A 25,556-nucleotide genomic window follows, 5' to 3' on the forward strand; every position below is an offset into this window, starting at 1 on the left:
TTTTATCTATGCACATGTAAACAGAGAGGAACATGAGAGCGGCCAACACGGCGTTTTCGGCGATACCGACATTCCCCAATTTGAAAGGGCGCCATTTTGAGATTAGAACTAAGATGCTACAACTACTTTTAGGTTTCGACGGTAAAACCTACATGTACTGGCAGTCCGTCCTACATCCATTTTCAGGCGGTTTATGTCCGTGCTACAACCATAATAGCGTACTTGACAAGCACGGTTTCGCACATTAATATCTCCGTTTCTATTGGGAATTGAAAGTCGAGCTTTATGGTGAGAATAGGATAGATATAGAATTATATTGTGGTAAAAGCCTGTTCCTGTACCTTGAACCGTTTAGGAGACAAAGGCCGCGTTCCTGTATCTTTAACCGTTTAGGAGATATTGATGGTTAAAGTTTTAAACTTGTACTTTTAATATCTCCGTTTCTACTGGGAACTGAGAGTCAAAATTTATGCTGAGAATAGGGTTGATATAGGACTATATTGTGGCAAAAGCGCATTCCTGTATCTTGAGCAGTTTAGGAAATATCGAAAGTAACATTTTCTATTTTCACGTTCATATCTCCGTTCCTACAGCAAATTGAGAGTCGAGCTTCATGGTGAGAATAAGGTTGATACAGGACTATATTGTGGCAAAAAAACCTGCCTGTATCGTGAATCGTATAGGAGATATCGAAAATTAAACTTTTCCAAATTGTAACGTTGATATCTCCGCTTCTACTGGGAGTAGACAGTAGAAATATATGGTGGGTTGTAGGGTTTTTACAGCACTATATTTTGATGCAAAAAACAGGCCTGTATCTCCAGCCGTTTAGGAGATATCGAAGGTTAAAGTTTTCCAGCCTTTCTCCGTCGATATCTCCGCTTCTACTGGGAGTAGAGAGTCGCCATTTACGGGAAAATGTAGGGTTTTGAGAGGACTTTATTTTGGTGCCAGAAACAGGCCTGTATCTCTAACCGTTTAGAAGATATCGAAGGTTAACATTTTCCAGCCTTTCTCCGTCGATATCTCCGCTTCTACTGGGAGTAGAGAGACGCCTTTTACGGGAAAATGTAGGGTTTTGAGAGGACTTTAATTTGGTGCCAGAAACAGACCTGTATCTCTAACCGTTTAGGAGATATCGAAGGTTAAAGTTTTCCAACCTTTCTTCGTTGATATCTCCGCTTCTACTGGGAGTAGAGAGTCGTCATTTATGGGAAAATGTAGGGCTTTGAGAGGACTTTATTTTGGTGCCAGAAACAGGCCTGTATCTCTAGCCGTTTAGGAGATATCGAAGGTTAAAGTTTTCCAATCTTTCTCCGTTGATATCTCCGCTTCTACTGGGAGCAGAGAGTCGCCATTTACGGGAAAATGTAGGGTTTTGAGAGGACTTTAATTTGGTGCCAGAAACAGGCCTGTATCTCTAACCGTTTAGGAGATATCGAAGGTTAACATTTTCCAGCCTTTCTCCGTAAATATCTCCGCTTCTACTGGGAGTAGAGAGTCGCCTTTTACGGGAAAATGTAGGGTTTTGAGAGGACTTTAATTTGGTGCCAGAAACAGGCCTGTATCTCTAGCCGTTTAGGAGATATCGAAGGTTAAAGTTTTCCAATCTTTCTCCGTTGATATCTCCGCTTCTACTGGGAGTAGAGAGTCGTCATTTACGGGAAAATGTAGGACTTTGAGAGGACTTTATTTTGGTGCCAGAAGCAGGCCTGTATCTCTAGCCGTTTAGGAGATATCGAAGGTTAAAGTTTTCCAACCTTTCTCCGTTGATATCTCCGCTTCTACTGGGAACAGAGAGTCGTCATTTACGGGAAAATGTAGGGTTTTGAGAGGACTTTATTTTGGTGCCAGAAACAGGCCTGTATCTCTAGCCGTTTAGGAGATATCGAAGGTTAAAGTTTTCCAACTTGTACTGTTGATATCTCCGCTTCTACTGGTAGTAGAGAGAAGAAATTTATGGTGGGTTGTAGGGTTTTTACAATACTATATTTTGGTGAAAAAAAAATGGGCCTGTATCTCTAGCCGTTTAGGATATATCGAAGTTTCGAAGTTATTTAAAATTTTCCAAGTTGTACCGTTTATATCTCCACTTCTATTGGGAATTGAGAGTCGAAATTTATGGTGAAAATAGGATTGATACTGTACTATATTATGTCAAAAGAACGGGTCTGTATCTTGAGCCATTTATGAGTTATCGAGGATTAAAATTTTCCAACTTGTACCGATATTTTCTCCGCTTGTGCTGGGAATTGGGAGTCGAAATTTATGATGAGAATAGGGTTGATACAAGGCTATACTGTTGCAAAAGGACAGGCCTGTATCTCTAGCCGTTTGGGAGATATCGAAAGTTAAAATTTTCCAACTTGTATCATTAATATCTTCGCTTTTTCTGTGAATTGAGAGTCGAGTTTTGTTGTGAGAATAGTGTTGATATAGGACTATATTATGGCAAAAGCGCGTTTCTGTATCTTGAGTCGTTTAGGGGACAAAAGCGTGTTCCTGTATCTTGAGCCTTTAAGGAGATGTCGAATGTTACTTTCCGCATACTTATCCGCAAAGGTGATCGTAATGCGGATTAAACAGTCAGGGGTGCACCTGCGGAAGGAGAATCCGTGTGATTTTTACGACCTAATCAGCAGCAGGCATATCTTCCCGTCTTTATCACCGACGAAAGACGGGCCCATTTTAAAGAGCAATCATGGAATATGCGACTACTTTGTCATGTTTATATCATCAATGTTCTCTTCAATCCCCCACCCTCGACAGTGTCAACGCACGATCAAGCGCGTGTTATGAAGTTTCAGTTTTCGCGATGAAACAAGTCGGGAGACGTTCGCAACCGCGGTGGAATTTAACGCTCGCGTTTGCAAGGAGCCTAACATTCTACTCGCGAAGGAGCGCCATCGCCCCTCATTTCACAACGGTTCGGATGTTTAACTCCTTTCTACCTCATTTTCGGCGACAATAATTTCGGCAACGAGGCGCTAACGAGTCAAGTTCGTTTATAACCAGTGTTTATGTCAAGAGCGCTTTTCGAGAACATTCCGCTCGAGGGGTTAATCTGCGATAGAAAGCGACCGGAGGCTGCTATGGTTTAAAGTTAAATTGCATCAGCATTTCTACCGGACAGCCCTGACACGGGCTGCTGGCATCCGTCCACGACGTCTGCCGTGCACCTTTGCGATTATCAGCAATTTCATATTTTTTCGATTGCTCGCATGATTTCAAGTGGCCATAATATATGGCGATAATACATGGCAATATGTGGCAATAATATATGGCAACAATATACGGCAACAATATATGACAGCAATATATGGCAACAATATATGGCCATAATATATGGTAATAATTCATGGATTATATTTTTCGTTACAAAAGTCAATGCAAATTTGCGGCATGCACAAAGTAATAATAAAAGAGCTCTCTTCGAGCATTGAGTCAAACGCTCACCAATGATGATATTGATGATGTCCCGTTGCATCCAACCAGGTCCATCAATGTCTGCCCATGTCTGCTGCCGCTCTTCATGTCGTGCAGCATCCATCTTGCAGCGTGTCTCACGTTGATTGCTACATTTTCGCCACACTTCTGAGACGCGGTCGATACTTGTATGAGAGCGGCGATATTTGCGTCAATTAACGAATGTTTTACGTTGACATCGATGGAAACTTTTTTTGCTGCGAAACGGACTCTACAAACTCGATCAGCGAGGGGCAAGAGCCGTGTGAAAATTTATCGACTCGTCCAACAGATTTTTACGGCGTTTTTCGCGATCGCGTCTGAAAAGTCGCGAAAATGCGGGAGTATCGATATGTACGAGAATATTCGCGAATGCACGCGAGGAAAGATTAAACAATCAGAAACGGGTCACTTCGAAGGAGCGCAAAGAGAGAGAGAAAGAGAGCGGGACAAAGTTTTCACGCATGATAGTTCCGTCACGATCATGCTTACGTTCGCGATACTTTGGCGAAATGAGGATTTAAGCTTCCTTTGTTAGCAGGATACGCGGATAAAAACGCGTATATTGGTAACCGCGGTCGCGATATTCAAAGGCACGCGAGCAAGGGTACCTCAAGCTCGACATGCGCTGGCGCAATTTTTGCGCTCATTATACGCTACTCGAGACAATAGGGATCGTGATGAATGGACAATATTGCCAAATAATTTTACAGCCTGTTTTGGAAATAAAAAAAAAGTAGCCAACAGTATCGTATTTATCAGCATTTATACATATCATACTGTATCAGCATTTATACATATGAATATATTTTACACGGACAATTGAATATTGTCCGTGTACTTTTATTATTTCTGCTCCTCCTCCCCCCCTCCGCTCTTTTTAGACCTTCGGGCATAATCTGGTATAGAGATGGCAAGAGATGGTGGTTGCAGCATGGACATAAACCGCCTAAAAATGGATGTAGCACGGACTTCTACCACATGCAGATTTTATCACCGAGACCTGAAAGTGGATGTACCATCGTAGTTCCCCTCTCAAAATGGATGCAGATGGCGTCCTTTCCCAGTGCGGAAAGTTGGTGTCGCAGAAAATGTCGTGTTGGCCGCTTTCAGGTTTCTTTCTGATGTAAATAATTAAGCCAGCGACACCGGTGCTTGTTTTCGTGCTGGGTTACTTGCTGGATGAAAATACTGCGTTCTGATTGGTACATTTCTGAAGATGTATGGAAATGCACCAATCAGAACGCAGTATTTTCATCCAGCAAGCAATCCAGTACGAAAACAAGCACCGTGTGCCGCTGGCTTTATATTGTATCACGCCCGCTCTGACACAAAAGCAGGAGGTTTCTCTCGCATTCGCGTTTACTTTCTATTTTGTCGGTTGTGTGGATTCGGGATTAATTTTAATACTATTTGAACACTTTTTCTTCGGGATGAGAATTTTGAGATATAGACAATATCTAATAAAAGAATTTGTTTTTCAGTAACACTGGGAAGGAAAAAATATTCACATCTTTCTGCATCTCGAGTATAATTTTTCAGACATTAGAAGAAGAGATTAAAAACAAAGTGCACGAAGTGCAAGTTCAAAAAGCATCATTTCTTGCGGATTTGGACACACATACACATCACACACACATATATATATATACAATTATAATTTGGACACATACACATACAGACGATATAGGTTATGTTTATTGCGAATTAATCGAAAATGTTCGTATAATGAATTGTAACAATTTAATATATTGTTTGTGTTACAAAGATAAATTTTTCACTTATTGTATTATTTTCATTGAAATAATCGAGTAATTATATAGATTAAATAATTAATGTTATTTAAATAACAATGAATAAATTTTCGTTATTAATTGAACAAAATATACGTTTGCAACTGCGACGAATGAGCACGACTACGAAACAAAGACAAACACCATCTGAATACTGTTTGCAGTTAGTTAGGTATTCGTTTCTACCATATTAAATAAGTAAAAACAATCGATTATGCATAAGGTATTTTTAACTCATTAGTGGCCAGTGTTTTACTTACTTCCGTTTTATAAAGTATAATTCTCTTTTTATTTTCAATATTTATAATTCCCAGTTATTCCAGTATTTATGATAAAAATAACTTGATACTAATCTGAAGTCTCTAGGAAATAAACATATCGATGCTTCCATTAAAATTGTGAAGTAATTATGGCCTTTAATGAGTTATCAGTATTATGTTATTAATATACAAATATGTAATATCTTGTTGACTTAACAGACATTTTAAAAACCCTAGAGCATGTTAAAAATTGTTTAAAGATATGCTTACACATGTGATCTTTGTCTAGGAAGAGTGACTATGAAAACTTTTTGTGTACGTTATTACTCCCTCATAGTATCAGATCTGCAGCTTTCGCAATACGTGCATTTAATGTTGAAGTGGCTCAGGTAGAAGATCAAGTGAGCGACAATAAGATTGGAGCTATGCGACTGCAATTTTGGATTGATTCATTGAATAATATTTATAATGATCGTCCACCTAGGAGTCCAGTAGCTATGGAATTACACAGGGTAGACCTTATAGCTTGTAATATTTACAGTTATATTTACAGAATAACAAAATTGATTCAGAAACATCTATCAATTTATATAGAATTGTAAATTAGCTTTTATATAATATGTAACATCAGTAAATTACTGCAATATTGGTAATTATTAAATCAATTTTATATGAATCATGTAAATATGAGTAGTTTGATATAAACTGAACATGCTACTCAAAATTTCTTGTATAAATATAGTCATGTACTCAAATCTATCAAAATTTTTACGAGTAGTTTTTTTGCATCTTGCAGATTCTCCAACAACATAAGTTGTCTAAGCGCTACTTCAAGCGTTTAATTGATGCTCGTTTAGATAAGCTAAGTAGTTCAATATTTGTGGATTTAGAGTCGCTCGAAAGATATTGCGACTATACTGTATCGTCATTATATTACTTATTGTTAGAGGCCCAAGGCACGGCGAATATAAACGCCGATCATGCGGCCAGTCACTTCGGCAAGGCACATGGTCTAATTACTTTGATCCGTTCCATACCATATAACGTTCACAAACGAGTTATGGTACTACCACAAGACATTTTACTTAAAAATGGTGTCTCCTCTGAATCCATATTTCGGAGACAACTGAATGTTGGATTCAAAGACGCAGTATTTGATGTCGCTACTTGTGCAAACCAACATCTGCAAATGGTACTTGGTTGAAATATTAAACTCAATAATAGTTACATGTGATGTAACTGACTTGATGTGACTGACTTGAATTGTCTTTCTACTTACATTATCCTATTATATTTACATATTCTTAACTAGAGAAAATAATATTTAAGCTTTATAAAGAATGTTATCTTTTTTTATATGCAAAAATTTATCTCTGAATATATATTTTCCAAATTTAATATGTAAACTAGTCTTCAATAGTTAAAAATTTATATTGTTGAAATTCAAATCAAATTATTTTCAGATATATATATATATATATATATAAATTCTTTTTTGTTTTAGGCAATGTCACTAAAGAAAGTAGTAGGAAAAGATCTCAATATGATATTTTTGCCAAGAGTTCGTATGGAGAATTACTTGGAAGAATTAAGGGAAGTAGATTTTGATGTTTTCCATCCTGTACTACAAAGGAGGAAAGGTTTTCTTCCATTGCAACTATTTTGGCAGAAGATATGGTTTAGTGATTAAAATTAAAAATATTTTAAAGATGACATTTAATGTTTTATTATTTTATCCTTTTACTCAAAACAATTTCTTGAAACTTTTAACAATTTTAATTTACAAGATCAGTAATAAAGATAAAATTTTAAAAATAAACAGAAGTTCTCCTTGTATATAATTTATAATTTATACGAGAGAAAGAATGAAAATTTCACATTAAAAAAGTAAAAATTTTAAGTTACATATGTCATTTTCATGCATTTGTACGTAAATTAATGTATAATTTCACTCGCGAAATAGATTAAGTTTTGTATTATAATTTTAGATTTCTATACAGAGGAATTTTATAGAATTATCAATTATCATCATTCTGTTTTTACAAATAAATTTATATTATTTTCCATTCAGAATGTGACTTTTACGAAGAAAAATATAAATTATGAGAGTTATCAGTCGAATTGGCAGAATGTTCACATTTAAATTTGCATTGTAAGGATGTTGGTATTTGTTTTGCTGAAGTTTGCACCATAGGTTAGTAAGTTGGGAAGAGTGACGATCGTCTGGCATTCTATTCTATTGAACAGTACACTCCGTGCTTGGTAAGTGATTGATGCACTTTTTGACTTTATTGAATCCATGAATCATCGCATCATTATAAGTAATCATTATATATCACGTTTCTGTGAGGCAACGGTGTTGTGCATTTGAAAAAATTGATATTCAACGAGACTTGGCTGGATATTTTATTACATTGTAATATAAAGTACGCAACTCTCAATATTTTCAAAGGTAATCTTCGTTTTCTTTATATGTTTTGTTTTGTGATTTTGGTTCTGTTTATTCGTGATATTTATTTATGTCATTTATAACTTTTAAATTGCTTTATCTACTTCTGATGTATTTTATGCGGAATATTGATAAAAACGAATAGATCGAATGGTAAACTTTTTATTCTTTTAAGGTTATAAAGCTGTAAATTTATATGTGCAACAGTAAAATTTTCATGAAAAATCGACAAATATTTTTCTCAATAAATTTTCTCAATAAACAAGTTAACCTTAAAATTTAAGATTTTCACATTTGCAGATCAAAATGTCTACCACATCGCAGAAACATAGAAACTTTGTGGCAGAACCAATGGGAGATAAACCAGTAACCGAACTTGCTGGTGTAGGAGAAGTTTTAGGGAAAAGATTAGAAGCTGCTGGTTTTGACAGAGTAAATAACATTGATGTACTATATATGTAATAGTTTCTCTTTTCTAATTACATATCTATGAATATTTAAATTTTGTTACATAGGCATATGTAGTACTGGGGCAATACTTAGTACTAAAGAAAAACAAGGAATTGTTTCAAGAATGGATGAAGGATGCATGTTCAGCAAATGCAAAACAGTCTACAGATTGTTATCAATGTTTGACTGATTGGTGTGAGGAATTTTTGTAAAGTAATTATGAGAAATCTAAAACTTGGAATATCCTTTTAGAAGTAAAATATTAGTCGTAAAGTTTTATAACATTTACAAGATATAAAATATATTTCAGTATTATAAATCACATTTTAAATATATTTTACATAAGTGAAGCAAGAATGTAAAGTTTATTTTTGCAAGCTTATATTTGTGTGTTCACTATAAAATTCATCATAGCATTCGTAATATTGGAAAAATTAATTTTGTCAAAATTTATAATAGAAATATTTGTTTTCAATAGTATTTATATTAACAGTAATTCAACGAATCTCAATATTAGTAAAATGTTTATTTGATGCATTAATTGTTAAGTCAAAATTCTAAAATTTTTAAATAAATTGAAGGATATTACACTTTGATCACACAGTACAAAAATATGTAGAGAAAGGTGTAGTTTTAAGTATAAGAACATGGATGTTGTGCTTAGAAACACATATAACGTTTATGTAAATATAACAGAATAAAACAAATGCACTTTATTCTTTATTTGAATTATGGTTAAAAGATGATTATATCACACCTGCAAATTGTATTGAAGATATATTTTATTTATATTATATTGTATATATTCTTTTTTTTAATTGTATTTGTGTGTAATTTATATAATTATATTTGTTTCAATAGTGTAATTTATATAATTGTGTGTAATTTATATAAACTGCATTACACAGTATTCACTGCCAATACTAAAAATCTATACTATATGTAACATGAATTATAAATTTTTAATATTAGTAGAATATTTAAGTGATTTAAGTAATTCATAGTTAGGCCTTATATTTAAGACTTCCTTAAGTTTATCTTCAGATGGGGTGTAGCCAATAAAATAATCCATGGAGCATCTAAAGATGGATATAAAGAAATCTCAAATATAAGGCCTAACTGAATGAATATGGGTATAAATGAATATCACAAGGTAGCCATAAATATGATGTAGCTTTAATAAAATAATTTCTATTCTTTCAATTAACAATTATAAAATATAAGTATTTAAATAAATATATATGATCTACATAAAATTTCTTAATTACGAAAGTTCAAAAAACCTATGATGTGGGGAAAATGTACATTGTAAACTACTAATATATTCTTAGGCAGGTATTCATAGTCGGATTTTATATTTAAGACCGTCTCAAGTTTATCTTCAGATGCTGTACAAATTATTTCATTGGCTACGGGGTATCTGAAGATGAACTTAAGACAGTCTTAAATATAAAGCCAGCGGCACACGGTGCTTTGTTTTCGTGCTAGACTGCTTGCTGGATGAAAATATTGCGTTCTAATTGAGGCATTTCCATCCATCTTCGGAAATGTACCAATCAGAATGCCATATTTTCATCCAACAAGCAGTCCAGCACGAAAACAAGCACCGTGTGCCGCTAGCTTAAGAGAGAATTCACACCGAGGAAGAAAGACAGAAAAGCAGCATCCAGTCAGAAATCACTGATAACCTATCTCTCTTTTCTGTCTCTCTTGAAAGAGAGAGAGAGAGAGAGAGAGATTGACTACCAGCGTGACTTCTGATTGGTTCTGCTTTCTGTTTTCGATTTTTCTGCCTAGATGTGAATCCTTCCTGAGTGAAGAAAAAATATAGTTATCTCACTCTAACTTATTGCACCAGTTCAGCAGTGCAGCTAAAAAGAACAGACCACTTGTTTGCACTTTAGTTCAATACTAGTGTAGTTTTATGTTTTGTATCTAAAAAGAACAAACCTTAAGTTTGGTTATATCAGATCAGGTTAAATTCGGTTGATATGTAAGGTTTAATCAAATTTAGTTAGAAAATTTGAAAGTATATGAAAAATTATTGAAAATTTGTGCAATCTCACGAATTCAGTGTCAATGAAAAATTGGAAGGAAGGAAAGGAAATCTGATATTTATCTATCTTAAAAGAGACGTATGTTTATGAAAAAGTTATCAGATTTTCTTTCAGATTAAGTAAAAATATGCATCCACATATATACACATACACACACACAATGTTTACAGATATTCTGTGATACGAATTTTCTGAGCTACATACATCTAGACGTATGTAAGAATATCTATATATATATGACGATTGTTGTAGGCATCTGTGGTTATAAATTATCGATATATGAATTATTTTGAAAAATGAGGATTGCTGTAGAGGGTTGTACACATGGTGAATTAGATATTATTTATGAGACTATACAGGAGATTGAAAAAGTGGATGGGAGAAAGATAGATCTGCTAATTTGTTGTGGTGATTTTCAAGCTACCAGAAATTTAAGTGATTTAGAATGCATGGCAGTACCAGACAAATATAAGGATATATGTACATTTTACAAGTAAGTTCTATAATTTTAACAGAGATTCGCTAAAGATATAATTGCATTTTATATTTTATCTATTACTAAGATGTATTTTATTTATTGCTTCTTAATATTATTTTGATTTGATAAAAATGCTATAAAATTCTGATATGATGTATATATTTAAAAATACTATTCGTAGATATTATTCTGGTGAAAAAGAAGCTCCAGTATTGACAATTTTTATTGGAGGCAATCATGAAGCTTCAAATCATCTACAGGAGCTACCTTATGGAGGATGGGTTGCACCCAATATCTATTACCTTGGCTATGCTGGTGTGATACAAGTGGCTGGTATCAGAATTGCTGGACTTTCTGGCATTTATAAAAGTCAGGATTGGATGCAAGGGCATCATGAGAAGCCTCCTTATACATTTAGTACTATACGAAGTGTATATCATGTTAGAAATTTAGAAGTATTTAGATTAAAACAGGTATATACCAGTACATATGTATAATTTATATTTCTTTGAGTATAGAATTATAAATTTTGGGTGAAGTATATTTCTAATGGTAAAATAACATATTTATTTATTTACTTATATAAATGTTAAATATATGGTTGATTTATTTTCAGCTCTCTGGTAAGATCGATATCTTCCTGTCTCACGATTGGCCAGCAGGAATAACAAAATATGGTGATGAAGATATGCTATTGAAACGAAAACCATTCTTCAGGTAATAAATGAAATAACAGGCACGGTTTACTATTATATCGAGACAGCATTGAATTGTCATGTCACAATTTTGTCTTTTAGGAACGATATAGAGAACAATATACTTGGTAGTCCACCATGCATGGAGCTATTGGAGCATCTCTATCCGTCCTACTGGTTCTCCGCGCATCTGCATTGCAAATTCGCTGCTATCGTTCCGAAAAAAGGAGAGGAGGCGTGTGTGACCAAATTCTTAGCGTTGGACAAGTGTCTGCCGAAGCGCAAATTCCTCCAAGTGTTGGAAGTGCACTCACAGCAAGGCGATCCTGTGCAGTTGAGCTACGATCTGGAATGGTTGACGATACTGTACCTGACGAATCATCTGTTGAGCGTCAAGAATAGTATACATTACATGCCCGGCCGTCACGGCAGCGGCAGATGGATATACACGCCAACCGCGAAGGAGAGGCAGACCGTGTACGAAAAGTTCGATTCTAACTTGCGAATACCACTTAATTTCACTCGCAATGTTCAGCCGTATAATCCGTCGATCGACACTCAGATCGAACAGCCACAGCTACTGATAAATGATCAAACCACGCGATTCTGTCAAACGTTGGGAATTGACGATCCATCTGCCTTACTGCAAATCATTGCGAACAGCAAGGGCCACAGTAGATCGGGCGAGATGTCGATGGATATGTCCTCCGTGGAGCCCATGGAGATTTCGACGTTGTTAGATGAAGAAAACATGCTCTTGAGTTCCTTTGAGGATCATTCGAGTAAATATTTGAGCGGTGATGTCTCGCCCACGAACTCATCCTCCAAAAGCAACAATGGTGACGACGAACATGATGACTCAGTTGACGTGAACACGAGCGAAAGCGTTTTAGACGATAGCATTGCCAATTCCACGACGTTCGTGGATTCCGCCTTCGCGGACGATAGTGAGTATTACAGTTGAATCTTGCGTAATGTTCAAGTAATGTTAATATAAAGTTAATGTTTGCATTCAGAATGTTTCATATAAGTTGGCAACAAATATGCTAAACAATATATTATTGTTATTATTTAATAGATATAGATTTAAAGATATAGATTTAAAGTGAACATTTCATATAACTTGACAATAAATATGTTAAACAATATATTATTATTATTTAATAAATATAGATTTAAAGTAATAAATATTTATCGTGACCACTAATTGTACAGTTCTATTAATTGCAGGTAATGGACAATGTGTACAAATTGAACCAAATTGCAAGAAATTCAAACGTCGGAATTATTCTATGTACTCCAACACACTCTAATCGTAATAATAGTGTTATATTTTTTGTACAATCGAATTTAATCACTGACATTTATTATTTTTTTGTTCATGTATGTCGCGACCGACGAGGTAATACAAAGAAAATATTATACGAAATATTAATTATGACAGTCCTGAGTAAGTTTTTGTATCAGCCAAGGGGACCTTAAAGGGCTCGGAGATAATTGAAAAGCGATGATAATGCCGACTATTACAATACGCCACCGACGAGATCATTGGTCTGTTCTTTTTAGCTGCACTACTGAACTGGTGCAATAAGTTAAGCCAGCGGCACACGGTGCTTGTTTTCGTGCTGGATTGCTTGCTGGATAAAAATACTGCGTTCTCATTGGTGCATTTCCATCCATCTTCGGAAACGTACCAATCAGAACGCAGTATTTTCATCCAGCAAGCAATCCAGCACGAAAACAAGCATCGTGTGCCGCTGGCTTTATAATCGATGTGGTTTACGTCTAATATTTTAGAGGGCGCATCACAGGAAAGCATCACGAAAATCTTTATGGAATGGCCATTCTTAAGCTTTTCATTGGTTCAGATTTTCTAATTATTGGACTCTATATGACATAATAACCTTCGAACGTCTCTTTCATCATAATAAATTATAGTGGATAACTTGGACTATTTTTGTTTTGTGGTTAATTGTTTGTATTAGCTGATACGAATTCTGAAAAAGTAAGACTTTCCGTACTATAGTTATATGCATTAGATTGTGAAAGATAGGGTAAAGTGGAAATAAATTCAATATATTTGTTGTCATTTTTAAATCACCAGAATATTCGACTACTGTTAATTTTCGAATTCACGGGGTAGAGGAAGAGATGGATTCTTGATATTTTATACTAATTTAGGGTATTTTATCTATATATGAGCCATCTCAAATATAATATAAAGCAGCTACAAGTAACTCTAAAAGAGTTACCTGTTTTCAAGTATTTATTTGTCCTTTTTTGTTTTAAAACAAATTACATCTTTTAATTAATCCTTTTGTGAGAAATATGTCTTAATGTTATATTTAAAGGATTTGGTTTTCTAACAATTAAGTTATGTTAAAGATGCTTTTGTTTTGCTGTCAATCTTTTTGCATTATTAGCTAATAGAAATGTAAAAAAAATTTCCATATTGTAGTTATGTTATTCTAACTTAACAGATACTTTTGTTTATAGATGTAATGACATTCACCAAGGAGTGGTAGCATCTGTATATTTAAAAAATGTCTTGATTAACAATAAAATGTTTATGTTGCAAGAGTTAATTTATAATGAAATGATATGTCCAAATATAATAACAGATAATTGTGTATGAGGATATTGTAAGCTTTCAACAGTCAACAGTTCTGGAAGCAAAAATGGACAAATTAACTATCATATCAGGGATATTGTTTTTAGCTGCAGATATCTTTGCTATAGCTAGTCTGGCTATGCCAGATTGGATTATCACTGATGTTGGAGGTAATTGTAAATCTTGGCTAATTTCTTTTTATGTTTTTAGAGATGATCCGCTTTGTTATAATTTTTATATTGATAAAATATGATCAATAAGTTTAGTATATTTCATGGTAATGGTAAAATTAATTAATATTAATAGTAAAACATCTCCAATAAAATTTATATTTTTCTTAGTAAATATAGATAGAGATATTATTTGTATGATAGATTTGGAATATTTTTTATAATAGCATGCAAGTTATAAAAATCTTTTATATCATTTTAATGTAATGTTAATTCTATTCTTTTTTCTTCTCATAGGTGATACAAGATTAGGTCTCATGATATCATGTATGACTTTGTACAATAGACCACAAGTTTGTTATAAGTCAGATTTACAATCAGAATGGTTGATGGCACTGGTTTGCATATTTGTTGGTTGTATTTTAATAACAGCAACTATAATATTATTAGTTAGTTCGCATTGGGACCGTAATGTCATCCCATATGCACGTTGGGTAGGATTTGGTGCCAGTAAGTATTAAGATATAAATAATATCAACTATAAATTTCAAATATATATATATATATATATGTGTCTGTGTTACTAATTATTCTATGCAATAATTGGTATAATCATATTTCTTTTAGTGGTGCTATTTTGTCATGCAGCAGTTATATTTCCAATGGGATTCCATATTGATGAAATTGGTGGGCAACCTTACCAATTACCAAATTCGCATCAAGTTGGAATTTCTTATATTTTGTTTGTCTTAGCTCTATGGATCACTGTAATTTCCGAACTTTTTGCAGGTAAAGTTTGTCTGCCACATTTTTAGCATTATCTTACAATACGAATATTTCACGGTTATGTTTTGTTAACATGTTCACTTCTATTATGTGGTAGTATCTATTTCTTTATTATGTAGATTAGTATATAGAATCATTTATATTCCATAAAACTATATTGTAAAGATGTAAACATTAAATTCTTGTTTTATATGGTAATTATATTAAAATGTTACAGAAATCTGTTATATTTACCTTCAGTTCGCGTGTCATGTAATAAATACGAGATTAATATATATATATGTGTATGTATATGTGTGTATGTATGCATGTATGTATGTATGTGTATAAGGGATAAAGATATATAAGAATAGCATTAAGAATAGGGAATGATACAGAAACTGATTGTAATTTTAAGAGGAGATAGTGAATAATTAAACAGTGATATTATATGTACACATGTATTTGACAATATATACATGTTTTAATCGTAGTTCAATTTTATATAACATATGTACAGTTTTATATTTGTTACAAATTCTTAAAACTTATTTACAAAACCTTAAATGGATGCGAAGTATGTATAATGTCTCGATTACAATTATATTCAGAATTTTGTTCAGACTGTTTTTTATTACCTACATTATGAACATATGCAATGTAATGTATTTACATTGCATAATTTTGTTGTATAATGTAAGAGATACTGTAACTAAAAATAAAGAAAGTTACAAGCTATATATTTTAAGTTTCTATTTAATATTCGGTAATATTAATATGTTCTATTTCAATTTAAGGTTTTGCTGTTATACTTTCAACATCTAGCATCGACAATGAAAATAAAAAGAATGTTTGTCTATCTGCCTTTTATTTGTAGTGTTTGAAATTTAATATTTTATATTAACAAATAACAATGCAGTCTGTACTGATAATAAATGGCATATGAATTAATTATGTAGTCATAAAGTCACAAAATACTAATTAACCCCTTAGTTATTAATGACAGAAATATCCACGGAAAGGAAAGTGGTCTTGTTGAAATTGTTGATAACACCTTTTCTTCTGCGGATATTTCCATCATCAACAATTTACGCTATTTTTCTTTCCCTGGGTATTTCCGTCATTAACAGCTAAGGAGTTAAAATAATATTTACTTGCAAGAATAAAGAAATTTTTTTGAACACTTTTCAGGTTTAAGACAGTATACGAAGATCGCATATTTAGTAAAGATTAAATATAAAACGCACGGTATATATCTTACATAAAATTTATATGATAAAGTCTTTCAATGCTTTCAAGTCTTGCCAGTATATTTTCCATATATTGAGATAATTACAAGTATTTGATGAGAAAGAGATCTATGTTAAGATCTAGCCAGAATACATGTATGATTTGTTATATACACGTGATTTGAAAATGCTATAAAAATGGTAACGTATATTGGAAAATAACTGGCAAGAATGGAATCAAGTTCCACTGTACAGGATGATCATATAAAAAAATAACCTAGAACTCACGTCTCTCGTGTGAGTTTACATATAATAATTACACTTCTAAATTCTGTACACACGATCTCGTATAAGCGCACCTCTTCAAGACCTATCACATTTTTGCTAGTTTCCTCGGAGTACTTAGGAAACTAATAATTTAAGATATAGTTATATTTGGAAATAAGAATATATATATATATACACATATACATATATGTATATATATATGTGTATATAAATATATATGTATATATATTATATACATACACGCGACACACAAGTCTCTTTTAGTACTTTATAAATTGTAACGTATAAAGTATATAGTACATAACGTTATTTAGATCCACTAAAAATATGAATCCAAATTGGAACACTATTATAGCCTTAACTCTGTCTATGTCTAATTCATAATTCGAGAAAACTATTTATAGTCTTTAACAACAATCTCCGTAGAAATATTTTGTGGAAAGACAGTAAGTAAACGGAAATATTCTCTTTCCTTATCTTTAATGGACAACAAACTCTTTCGTATTTTTGTATATAAATATCAACAAGAATGTGCTATTTTGCTATGTTGGCATTATTTGCTATGGGTATTGTTATTACCTATTGTATCACATCGGCGGTAATACAATAGGTACGGTACTCGGGGAGGTACAGGTTTTAAAACAGTACCTTCCGATATAGCTTTTGCGGAGGTATCGTCATATCGCACCCAGGTCCCATAACCGACGTGGAAACAGTCCGTTACGTAATGGCCCTTTGTCGCTTCTTTTCCATCGTGATAGGTGACAGCAAATAATTTATATTGTTTTTGTTTCGGCGACAGTTTTTTCGCCGTACTTGCCGACAGGAATTCTACAAAAATTAAAAAAATTTGTTACATTATAATTATATGTGCCAAATTTTAGAACGAAAATAGAACAACGTAAAACTATATGATTAAATATACTTACTGTTGTCAATTTTAAGATCAATCGGAAATTCTACGGATTTAATCAATTTTGAACATCCGTTATATTTATAGACGAACCATTTTAAATGAAGTATTAAAACGGCCGGTAACTCTTCCAGCGTCATTTGCTTCCAGGCCTCTATTTGTTTTTTCGTTTTCGAGCAAGTCATACCTTCCAGTCTGTCCTTACTCACAAGGATATCGAGAGCTTCTTTAACCGAATCGGCTTTCTGTAATAATTAAGTTGTATTATAGATACTTTTTTTCATTTTGTACAATAAATCAATATTTATTAAATTAGCTCAGCATTCAACATATATTAATAACATATATTAATAATAATAACAAACATATATTAATATATATTATGTTGGTTTACAATGTGGCTAACTTAGTACACAAGAAGATGCTTTTATTGTAATATATATCATTCTAATCCTTATAATACTGAATATTGAAATTTAAGATACTGATTACTGCTTAAACTTAGTAAAAAATGCATTCAAAGTTTCATTCGGTTATTTAATAACAAACTCGTTATGTTGCTTTAAATAATGAAATCATATTCATACCTCGATATCAAGTTGTAGAGTGAAAAATGGTTGTATATTATCGGACGGTTGTTCGCCAGGACGTGATACTCTCGATCGTGATTTTCCTCGGAATATATCTGACAATGGGGTTCGTTCTAATTCGGTAGATCTAGTAATAGAACCCTTATTTTTTGGGCCTATTACTCTCCATTCTTCTTCCTTTCCATCATTCTTCTCTGCATTATTGATGTCGTTATGCTCATTGTTAGCTAGTTTCATCAACTAATAAATAAAAATACAATTAGAAAAAATTAGTTTTTCCGGTCTTCAATAATAAAAATTAGTCTTCATTAATATTGAGAATTCATAATAAGCAAAATATATAAAAACATACGTCAAGCATTTCGTCGTTGATAGCATTTAAAAGACACGATAAAAATTCTTCTGCATCTTCCTGTCGTCCTTCCACGGGAAAGACACCGGCAGAAGAAGTGTACTTAAGCATTGTATACATGTACGAAGGCTCCAAAGCAACACCGTTTTCAATAATGATATCATCTCGCTTATTAGCTCTGGCTTTTCTGGGCAAACGAGCATTCTCCGGCAAGGGATTAAATTCACGAATAAATCTTATCCTGTTTAGGAATAAAAAAATACTATTTATATTCATCCAAGCGCGAAATATGCCGTCTCAAATTTCAGTATTGTGAACACAAGCATGATAATCATTTTTACAAAATCTTTAGCGGAAATATCGAATATCAATATTGTCGTTAACTGTACTTACAGACTATTGATTGAGGGTATAGTAGAGTGCTTATTCTGCTTGTTGCAATTCTTAGGATGTGGCATCGCTTTGAAAAGATTATAAAACAGTGAACAAGACATTAAAGCTTGTAAGATGCTATTGATGTAGCAATAATTGTTGCGATTTGTCAATCCTCTAGGTACCAAACTAACAGTCTGCATGTTCATCTGATATTGTAATAGAAATTCTGGAGAAAGATGTTAAGATTTTAATTAGTACCAATAAATATTTCTGTGAAATATTTATTTTACAAATAATTTTAAAACAATGAATATTATTTTACGCTTACCTCCCATCCTAAATAGATTGGGATCATCATAAAAACCTTCTAATTCACCATTCTGTAGAGCCTTAGGTTCGGATGAATTATTGGATGAAGCATTTTGATGTGTAGCTACAGGACTAGCGACTATCGTTGTCTTTTCGGTCGCTTTTATTATACCATTCTGTACTGGGACTGCATTGTATATTGTTATTTGAGATGCGGAAGACACTTTTGGCTCAGTATTGTTGAAGAGACTTGCCCAACTTCGTTTAGCTGAGGAAGTCGTATCAACAAGTACAGATGCAGATGATGTGACATTTAACATGACTGAAGAATCATTCGTCCTCTTGATAATATTCTTAGTTTGGTCATTTGTTAGTGTAACATTTTCCTCAACTTTCATTTCAATTTCATCTACTTTGATGTTAGACTCCGTTACAGTAGTTGTAACAGTAGATACGTTTTCATCCTCATCCTTATTTTCCGTTTCTCCATTTTGCTTTACTTCCACATTAACTTCAATATTTACATCCGTAATTACGCTATTTTCTTCAACCTTACAGTTGGTATTTATGCTCGATTTAATGTTATGCGTTGTCTTCTTTTGAACTGGCTGTACCTTGTTATTGCCATTGTTAGTGTTGGAATGCGCACATTTTTTATCATCCCCAGTGGCTTGTTTACTCGTTGGTTTAGCGGAAGGACATGTATTTTGTTGTGTAGATGTGGTTAATGGCTTCGTAGTTGGTGGATTTGGATCTTGAATCGGCAGCACTGAATGCGATTGTAGCACGAATGTACTGTCTGGTTGATGTGCTGGATGATGCGTTGCATTATGCGTTGGATGATGTGTTATATTATGTGAATAGGTTGAATGTACAGTGTATGGATGTACTGATTGTGAGTATATGGGAGTCGCGTAATAGATTTGTCCAGTTATTGGGGGTTGCGGAGGCACGGTGTGATGTTCAGGATAAACATGCAAGTAAAGTGGCACTGATTGCAGAAATCTCTCGTCATTCATGTATCTAGTTTGCATTTCGTTGGTATGATTAAACGTGTGATTGTAATTGTCCTTCCTTGAACCTTTTACTCGGTTATTTCGTCTGCCATTGTCTTTAGAGTAATTTACATCATGGTGTACTTCTGGGACGACATTGTATTCGGATGAAGGATAGGCCATTCCGTGTATAAATGCAGGTGGCATGTGGCCGTTAGTGGGAACATTGTACATTGATGAAGACTGCCAAGATTCGTTGCATACGATACTATTCGTAATTACCGAAGGTACATATGGCGTCATAACTACAAATATAAAACAAGTCTGTAATAAGATCTCATTACGTTTCATGATTTTTATTTAATGTATCAAATATTCATAAAGAAATTTTTGAATAAGAAAAAGTCTCTGTCACAGAGTAAATAAGTTCCATATTCACGAAGTCTTTAATTCTCTTTGTACTTTGTATATTTCTAATTCTACATTAGTTCTACTTTTTGTATTTGCTTACTTAATGTTTATTTTTATTTTCTTTTAATTTACTTTTCTTCCATCCTCACAAGGCTATTTATTTATAGAATAAGTCTCTTGAGAACACCTTCATTTCTTCAAGAAGTTTTATATAAATTTTCAGACAAAATTACAGTTTTTTGTGTGAAGATTATAAATTTACTTATCAAGGATACTTGGTATTTCTTACTTATATGATCACAAGGAAAAGAAAAAAAAGATTTGAATTTTAAATGTTAGATTTAGGAATGTACTGAAAAGAAGCAAAGAGCTTTATATAATTTCTGAAGGCTATAAAAATAAAAGCTAAATTTTTACATTTGCTTTGTGCAAGATATATCTGACAAATATGGAGCTATTACTAATATGTAAGAGACTAATCATCATATTTAATTACACATTGACCAATTATATAAGTAAAATAATGAGTATAATAATGAGTATAATAATGGAAATTTATAATATATTATTCTTATATAATCATGTAGAAGTAGTATACTCACTGTTGTACCAAACATTTGTATTGTTTTGTATCTCCACTGGAATTTCTATTTCCTCAACTGAATTAGTATCAGTTTTACTTTCTGTATTATTTTTACTGTCACAATGAAGAATATTCCTTATATTGAGTATCTCTATATCAGATAACCCATCAAAATCTATAAACTTGAGATCCATCTATAAATAATAAATAAAGAAACAACGATGTAATATGTCTTATATATACCAAGAAAAATATTATATACGTATATATGTAAAATTTTTATTTCTAAAATAAATTTTTTAACAGAAATATTGTAACAAATGTCTTTCCAGAGATGCTACAAAATCTGTTTATTTTTTGATTCTTGAATATAGCCTGGGATATAAATATTATTTTTGGAAAAATAAATAGTTGGTTAAAAAATCATTAGTAGATCCGTAATAGATGTGTATATATTGTTGTACTTTATATATCTTGTTTTTATATTTGAATTAATCATTCCTTCTTCTTCAAATATTCAATATTAGTAGATGGACTTCAATATCCTTTTTCATACTACAATAACAAAAGAATATAACTATTATAATGACTAGTTTAGTTTCAAATAAGGCACAACAAAGTATATATATTATGCATTTTATCAAGATATAATAATTGTGTTTAATAAGGAGAATAAATTTGTTTATAGAGCTAAGTAAGTACACGAGGTAAATTTTCTTTGAGAAGATCTCCTTTCTCTAAGAAATATTTCCAAAAATATATCTATTATATAGTAAAACTATGAAACATAGTATCTACTATGAACCTATGAACTATGAACCTATGAACTATGAAAACTATAAATCATGATAAACTATGAAATTGAATGATTCTGTTTCACTCGCATGGAACCGATAGATATATTGATAAATATAAAGAATTCAGATAATCACGCCTAATTTCATAAAATGTTCGATTTTACAAAAGTAGATGCGTCAATTGTTTAAATTTTACAAAATTACCGTTGAATATACACTTCATTCCAAATTCTTGATACGTTCCTCGATTAATCAGTGATCACGTAGAATTATCAACGACTCTATGAAAAAATCAATTAATTACTTTCACTGTGATACAACAAAATATTGAAAAATTACTACGTGAAACGTGCCGAATCGGTTTGGAGACGCGGTGACATAACCTCAAAATTTAAGTCGGTAACGCGAATGTTATGTTGTTTTATACTTATTTGCTTGGTAATAAATATCAAAGAACCTGCCTTTTTCATAATATCCAGCCTCGTCCGGAGTATCATCCAAAATTAGCACTAAGCATTAAAAACGTAATGTTTCAAAACGCATGGGACCTTCGCTCTTCACTTCACGATATTTAAGCTAATATATCACTGACACTTCCTTGGCTATACTGCGTCGTGATACAAGAGAATATATGAAAATAACGCAAAACTAGTCTTATTAGCACTACGTCGCATACGGTAAAAAAGACTTGTCGGCTGATTGAGAGGATTCAGCGATCACGTTCACACTTCAGCAGCTCCTACCAGGAATATGGTACATCCGAACAGACCAAGTGACCAGAGCTGACTGCGCTGCTACAACGAACTCCTACTTATGAAGTGCTTGCTTACAAAGAGCGTTTGCAAAGTAGATATGAGGAAAAGAGGCCTAAGCTCTCGCTTTAAATCGAGTTAGCTATTGGATGCGTCTTTTTCTTCTTAACGTAGCAACCAATAAGAATAGATTGTCGACTATTGCCGAGATGTCAGGAAAAAGAACAAACCTCGCATTTTCATACAACCAAAAGCGGGATATGCCAAGAAATATTAAATGTTCATAGTTGAGTTTACAGTATCTTCTCCTTAATATATTACTATTTGTCACACTATCACCTTTCAATGTCTATAACGCGTTGCGTTTTATGTTCTTTGATATTTATTAGTAAACAATATAAAAGTGTATTAAATAAAATATGAAACTAATCCTATCAGTACTATTCATTCATTCATTCAATAAATGGCTGTGCGCTGGAAAACCCCAGGCTGATGCCAACCCCTAGACCCCATGTAATCTGCGTGAATAAAGTATTTGGAATCAATGACTATTCCAAGAGATCCATTACAGCATTCTTTGTGTACTCCTCAAGAATTTAGCAGTTTCTTTAATTCAGTTCAGTTCAATATATGGCTCCGGCCTGCATTCAGCCTTGTCCATACGCCATTTTCTAGTAGTATGAAGGTAGAAAAAGAAGGGACAACGCGTTCGCAGTCTCCACAATCAAAAAGTATGCATAGTTACAGGAACTACATCCAACCGCCACGAAGGCGAACAAAAGACTTTATCAGTACTATATTGTATCAGAGAGAAGAAGGAGAGGTGTCATGGGCCGCTTTTAGTCGAGTCAAGTGCAAAGCGCTCTCTGTACAATCGTGCACATGAACTAACGACGCCAGTGTCCACGGTTCTTTGCTGATTTCCGCCCACCGCGCACGTACATATAACCGGCTCTATTTGTGTGACACGGACGCTTGTCCTTCTTCTTTCTGCTTACACTCTTGGTACAATTTTAGAATAGGGCTTTTTCCGAATTTTGATATTTATTTTGCTACTCTCATGGTAAAAATCTTTGTTGTGACTCTGACAGTGATAATCAATCGTGGGAGCCCGAAAAAAATGTTACCCATTTATTTTTTTGAACAATTTTTTTGGTAAACATTCAAAAGTACTATTATACCAGAAACTACGTTTCTTTGTTCAATAATTTACAAAATAATTTACAAAACTAGCTGTAAAAAAACATATACAAAGTTTTACATATATATTAAGGGAGGGGGGAGGGGGACTAAGATCTTTATAGGAAAAAACATGAAAATTTTATTCCATATATTTAAAATTTTAAATATCGATTTTATATTGATTAAATACCGTTCACAGTTGTTACTCGAATCTTTCGCCTTACTAAACAGCCCTGTATAAAATGTCGTATTTAAAAGTATTGTTTCGCATTCACGAGATTTCGTCGTGAATTCTGCTTTACGGAAATCTCAGATTGGATCGCGGGCCAATACTTTTCAATGCGACGGGAAATAGAATGTAAAAATCTTGTATGCCTCTGAATCCGAAAACAATTAGGAGAAGAAGTGAATATTTTTCAATGCGAAAATTTGCATTTGAAAAATTGGAAATTATCGATTGCGATTGAATGCAAGGGATATTGAAATGAATTGAATCTTTTTCAATGCGAAACATTCACCACTGCCGTCTCGCATTTAGTGCAGTAAAATTTAATGGGAATTAATACTTTTCAGTCCCTTTCTTCGGAAAGCAGAATTCAGACGTATTCAAAATGTCAATACTTTTTAATATGTTTCAATTCAACATTTTATACAGGGAGATGAGTCTACGATATACTATAAAAAATGGATACTGAAAAGATTAGCAAGATCCCTACGCAAGGACGTATCATAAATTACAAGCAAAATAAAGCAGAGCATTATTCACAATCATGTTTTAATCTGTTTTAATCAAAAGCACAAATTTATATTATAAAGTCTAAATTATAGCGGACAATAGTTTATGTCTTTGGTTTATTAAAGTTCATTGAGTTTTTTATACTTTTACTTAATGGTTTAAATTTGATTTTTTCTTCAGAGTTTCATAAGATCCGAAAAAACTTGAAGAAAATAGGTCGGTAATATTTTTTTCGGGCTCTCCCCCCCCCCCATTGATTATCATTATCGTAGTCACAGCAAAGATTTTTATCCGGCAAGTAACAAAAATATATCAAAATTCGGAAAAGGCCCTATTCTAAAGTTTTACTGCACTCTTTACCTTACCTTTCTTATGTAGCAATGAAGAAGATAGTCCGTTGATGGCTTCTAAGATGCCAGAATGAGGAAACACTCGCAGAAACTCTTAAAAAGAGAACACGTCTGTACAAGCTAGATCGTCAAAGCGAAGTGTGCTGCTACAGCGTCTTTTTCATCATGTAGGGACTTAAGAAGTGAGTGGGGAAAGTGAGTGAGTGGGGAGAGTGAGTGAGTGGGGAAAGGAATTTCTCTCACGTGTTTGCCTCAAGCGCGATGCCTATTGGTTGTTTTTAAAGGAATGAACGTCCGTTATATTAAGATGATTTATATTCGGTTTTACTTAACAAACTAAATTTTTATATTGAGAAAATGTTACTATAATTTTTAATCCATTATACATTATTGAGATCATCAATCCATAATTTTTAATCCATTATACATTATTGAGATCATCAATCCAATCTAAAACACGCAAAAGAGAAAATATTTCTTTTCGGTGAAAAAAAATATTTC

The 25,556-nt window shown here is 33.1% G+C and overlaps 4 protein-coding genes across 8 annotated transcripts; 3 read left to right on the forward strand and 1 right to left on the reverse strand.

Moving 5' to 3' along the window:
* Positions 1-4,762: 4,762 nt before the first annotated feature.
* sicily (NADH dehydrogenase (ubiquinone) complex I, assembly factor 6 homolog sicily) lies at positions 4,763-7,227 on the forward strand. Of its 3 annotated transcripts, XM_025302467.1 has the most exons (5): positions 4,769-4,808; positions 4,950-5,430; positions 5,808-6,030; positions 6,315-6,710; positions 7,023-7,227. In XM_025302467.1, the coding sequence occupies exons 2-5, from the start codon at positions 5,318-5,320 to the stop codon at positions 7,206-7,208; spliced, it is 918 nt and encodes a 305-aa protein (XP_025158252.1). In that variant the 5' UTR covers positions 4,769-4,808; positions 4,950-5,317; the 3' UTR covers positions 7,209-7,227. The 3 variants fall into 3 exon arrangements, with proteins under 3 accessions (XP_025158253.1, XP_011141848.1, XP_025158252.1); XM_025302468.1 differs by having other exon boundaries at positions 4,763-5,430; positions 5,856-6,030; XM_011143546.3 differs by having other exon boundaries at positions 4,764-5,430.
* A 472-nt stretch (positions 7,228-7,699) lies between these two features.
* baf (barrier to autointegration factor) lies at positions 7,700-9,146 on the forward strand. Of its 3 annotated transcripts, none has more exons than XM_011143545.3 (3): positions 7,700-7,780; positions 8,268-8,399; positions 8,483-9,146. In XM_011143545.3, exons 2-3 carry the CDS (start codon positions 8,274-8,276, stop codon positions 8,627-8,629), a joined length of 273 nt encoding a protein of 90 aa, XP_011141847.1. In that variant the 5' UTR covers positions 7,700-7,780; positions 8,268-8,273; the 3' UTR covers positions 8,630-9,146. The 3 variants fall into 3 exon arrangements, with proteins under 3 accessions (XP_011141847.1, XP_011141846.1, XP_011141845.1); XM_011143544.3 differs by lacking the exon at positions 7,700-7,780 and adding an exon at positions 7,787-7,970 and having other exon boundaries at positions 8,252-8,399; XM_011143543.3 differs by lacking the exon at positions 7,700-7,780 and adding an exon at positions 7,787-7,970.
* A 1,238-nt stretch (positions 9,147-10,384) lies between these two features.
* LOC105184702 (lariat debranching enzyme) lies at positions 10,385-15,686 on the forward strand. Its single transcript, XM_011143639.3, has 8 exons — positions 10,385-10,967; positions 11,134-11,425; positions 11,569-11,669; positions 11,750-12,594; positions 12,878-12,957; positions 14,266-14,428; positions 14,726-14,938; positions 15,056-15,686. Exons 1-8 carry the CDS (start codon positions 10,771-10,773, stop codon positions 15,241-15,243), a joined length of 2,079 nt encoding a protein of 692 aa, XP_011141941.2. The 5' UTR covers positions 10,385-10,770; the 3' UTR covers positions 15,244-15,686.
* A 1,272-nt stretch (positions 15,687-16,958) lies between these two features.
* Positions 16,959-21,432, reverse strand: Usp10 (ubiquitin specific protease 10). The gene is made up of 7 exons (XM_011143638.3): positions 21,258-21,432; positions 19,269-20,549; positions 18,959-19,166; positions 18,566-18,806; positions 18,211-18,453; positions 17,640-17,868; positions 16,959-17,541 (listed from the first exon to the last, which is right to left on the reverse strand). Exons 1-7 carry the CDS (start codon positions 21,430-21,432, stop codon positions 17,264-17,266), a joined length of 2,655 nt encoding a protein of 884 aa, XP_011141940.1. The 3' UTR covers positions 16,959-17,263.
* Between the last annotated feature and the right edge of the window lie 4,124 nt (positions 21,433-25,556).

This window comes from Harpegnathos saltator, unplaced genomic scaffold, assembly GCF_003227715.2.
Source record: "Harpegnathos saltator strain DR-91 unplaced genomic scaffold, Hsal_v8.6 scaffold491, whole genome shotgun sequence".
Taxonomy (NCBI): Eukaryota; Metazoa; Arthropoda; class Insecta; order Hymenoptera; family Formicidae; genus Harpegnathos; species Harpegnathos saltator.

Bases quoted from the DNA above. Each gene is read 5' to 3' on its own strand.
- Usp10 (XM_011143638.3), bottom strand. From the start codon at position 21,432: ATGGATCTCAAGTTTATAGATTTTGATGGGTTATCTGATATAGAGATA. The intron at 18,454-18,565 runs GTATGTTTTTAT...TTTATTTATTAG, and splicing joins TCAACGACGAAATGCTTGAC to TTGATGAAACTAGCTAACAA. The intron at 17,869-18,210 runs GTATGAATATGA...TAATTATTACAG, and splicing joins CTCTACAACTTGATATCGAG to AAAGCCGATTCGGTTAAAGA.
- sicily (XM_011143546.3), top strand. From the start codon at position 5,318: ATGAATAAATTTTCGTTATTAATTGAACAAAATATACGTTTGCAACTG. The intron at 5,431-5,807 runs GTATTCGTTTCT...ATCTTTGTCTAG, and splicing joins TACTGTTTGCAGTTAGTTAG to GAAGAGTGACTATGAAAACT. The intron at 6,711-7,022 runs GTACTTGGTTGA...TTTTTGTTTTAG, and splicing joins CAAACCAACATCTGCAAATG to GCAATGTCACTAAAGAAAGT.
- LOC105184702 (XM_011143639.3), top strand. From the start codon at position 10,771: ATGAGGATTGCTGTAGAGGGTTGTACACATGGTGAATTAGATATTATT. The intron at 11,426-11,568 runs GTATATACCAGT...ATTTATTTTCAG, and splicing joins AAGTATTTAGATTAAAACAG to CTCTCTGGTAAGATCGATAT. The intron at 12,958-14,265 runs TAATCGTAATAA...CAAATATAATAA, and splicing joins CTATGTACTCCAACACACTC to CAGATAATTGTGTATGAGGA.
- baf (XM_011143545.3), top strand. From the start codon at position 8,274: ATGTCTACCACATCGCAGAAACATAGAAACTTTGTGGCAGAACCAATG. The intron at 8,400-8,482 runs GTAAATAACATT...TTTGTTACATAG, and splicing joins AAGCTGCTGGTTTTGACAGA to GCATATGTAGTACTGGGGCA.